General features: G+C 55.2%; 1 protein-coding gene across 1 annotated transcript in view; it reads left to right on the top strand.

The window, feature by feature from the left end:
• Positions 1-1,337, top strand: part of ENPP7 (ectonucleotide pyrophosphatase/phosphodiesterase 7) — a 6,037-nt gene extending 4,700 nt beyond the window's left edge. Inside the window, exons 4-5 of the mRNA XM_006869649.1 lie at positions 633-861; positions 1,255-1,337. Of these exons, the coding sequence (XP_006869711.1) occupies positions 633-861; positions 1,255-1,337 (312 nt within the window). The remainder of the gene's footprint in view (positions 1-632; positions 862-1,254) is intronic.
• The last annotated feature ends 585 nt before the right edge of the window (positions 1,338-1,922 follow it).

The following is a 1,922-nucleotide window of genomic DNA, read 5'->3' as shown; positions in this document are numbered from 1 at the left end:
CCAAGAGTGAGAGTTGACTCACAGCATTTCTAGGGAGCCCCCAATTTGAGAGGCATGTTAACCACCGAAAGGACACAGCCACCACTAAACAACAGAGTATTTCTGGTTAGGGTGAGTCTGGGAACATTCAAAGAAGCCCTAGTGGCTCTCTGGTTTAGGCGCTGGGCTAACCATAAGGTTGGCATTTCAAACCCACCTGCCACTTCTCAGGAGGAAGATAAGGCTGTCTGCTCTTGTAAAGATTTATGGTCTCAGGAGCCCTAGATAGGGTCGCTAGGAGTCAGAATCGATTCAACAGCAGTGATTTTGGATTGGGTTTGTGAGGACATTCAGCTGCGTGGAGGGCCATGGAACGGCAAGGCAAGAACAGGAAGTGTGATCACCCACCAGCAGGGAGACACAGGAGTGCTGAGTAGGGAAATGTGGGGGCAGAGAGACAGCTTGGGAAGAGGAAGTCAAGCTCCCAAGTCAGTGCATCTCTCGGGGTCTCCACACTTGTGCTCTTTGGGGGACAGATTTCTGGTGTGCTAAATCTTGGGGTCCTTCCCTCAGCCCCCTGGGACCTTGGTGGAGCAGGTGGGGGGGGGGGTGGCTGGAAGGGCTGGTGACAACCCAGCGTCCTCTCCCCACAGAGAGTGAACGTTCAGACCAACAACGGTGAACATGGGTATGACAATGGATACTGGGACATGAAGACCATCTTCCGGGCAGTGGGCCCCAGCTTTAAGAAGGGTTTTCAGGTGAAGCCCTTCGACAGTATCCACGTGTATGAGCTCATGTGTAAACTGCTGGACATCAGCCCTGAGCCCAACGACGGCAACCTGAACACCCTCTTGCCCCTACTGAGTGAAGCTGTGACAGGTATGTCCCTCCACTCCCCACTGCCCACTGACCACTGCAGGACTCTGACATGGCCTGTCTGGACGAGGAGGGGACCCACAGCCAGAGGGGACCATAGGCCTTCAATCCTTCAAACAGCTATCTCTATTCATTTCTGCTAAGTCTCCTTCATCAGTCTTACACATACACACCTAGACCCTCACCCCAATTCCCCTAATTCTGAAAGGTAAAGATCACCCCAAAGCTGCCAAGATGACTAGGGCTGGACGGGTCCTACTGGGCAGAGCTGGAGGGGTAGACAAAAGAAGGGAGGTGCACCAAGACCTAGGGACCCTCGGGGGCAGTTCAGGGTGAGGGCCTGGTCCTCAGGGTGCCACCCCTAAGCCACTCACTCTGCCTTCCACCTCCCCTTAGATGCTGGTCTCCGGCCAAGCAGCCAGCCCCACTTGGTGATGGGGCTGATGGTCACCGCGGGCCTTCTGATCAAGATCATATAGTGACCACAGCACCAGGTCAGAGGCTGGGGGGTGGGGGAGGAGCACTTCCCATCATCCTCCATCTAATGCCCCAGGAAGCCTGGACAGAGCTGCTGGCCACTGACCGAGTGGCCTACTGTCACCGAGCAGACAGGAGGCCCCAGGCCAAGCTTCTGTCTACGTCTCTGCTTTAGGCTTGGAAAAACCACAACTGCTGCTGTGACGTCAACCCTGACTCATGGTGCCCTGTGTGTGTCAGAGGAGAACTGTGCCCACAGGGTTCTCAGTGGATGATTTGTCATAGATTGCCACGCCTGTCTTGTAAGGAGCCCCTGGTTGGAGAAGGTATTTCCAAGCAAACAACCCAGATGCCTGGGCCATTCAACAATACCAGAGCAGTCTGCAGCCTCTTCCCAGAGCTGTCAGCCTCGCTTCCTTCCTGTCCAGGTCTCCAGCTCCTGTAAGGGGAAAGGAAGACTCAGAACCACCCTTGTGAGTCTTGTTAGGGAGGAGGACGGCAAATGTGAGTCCCTGGAACACACCAGGGAATCTGGTCCCCAGGGGGACTTCCCTGCTGACCAGTGACAGTCCTCCTGGTTTCTGTGC

The sequence above is a fragment of the Chrysochloris asiatica genome, unplaced genomic scaffold, assembly GCF_000296735.1.
Source record: "Chrysochloris asiatica unplaced genomic scaffold, ChrAsi1.0 scaffold00132, whole genome shotgun sequence".
NCBI lineage: Eukaryota > Metazoa > Chordata > Mammalia > Afrosoricida > Chrysochloridae > Chrysochloris > Chrysochloris asiatica.
This window is presented reverse-complemented; position numbering and strand designations above follow the sequence as displayed.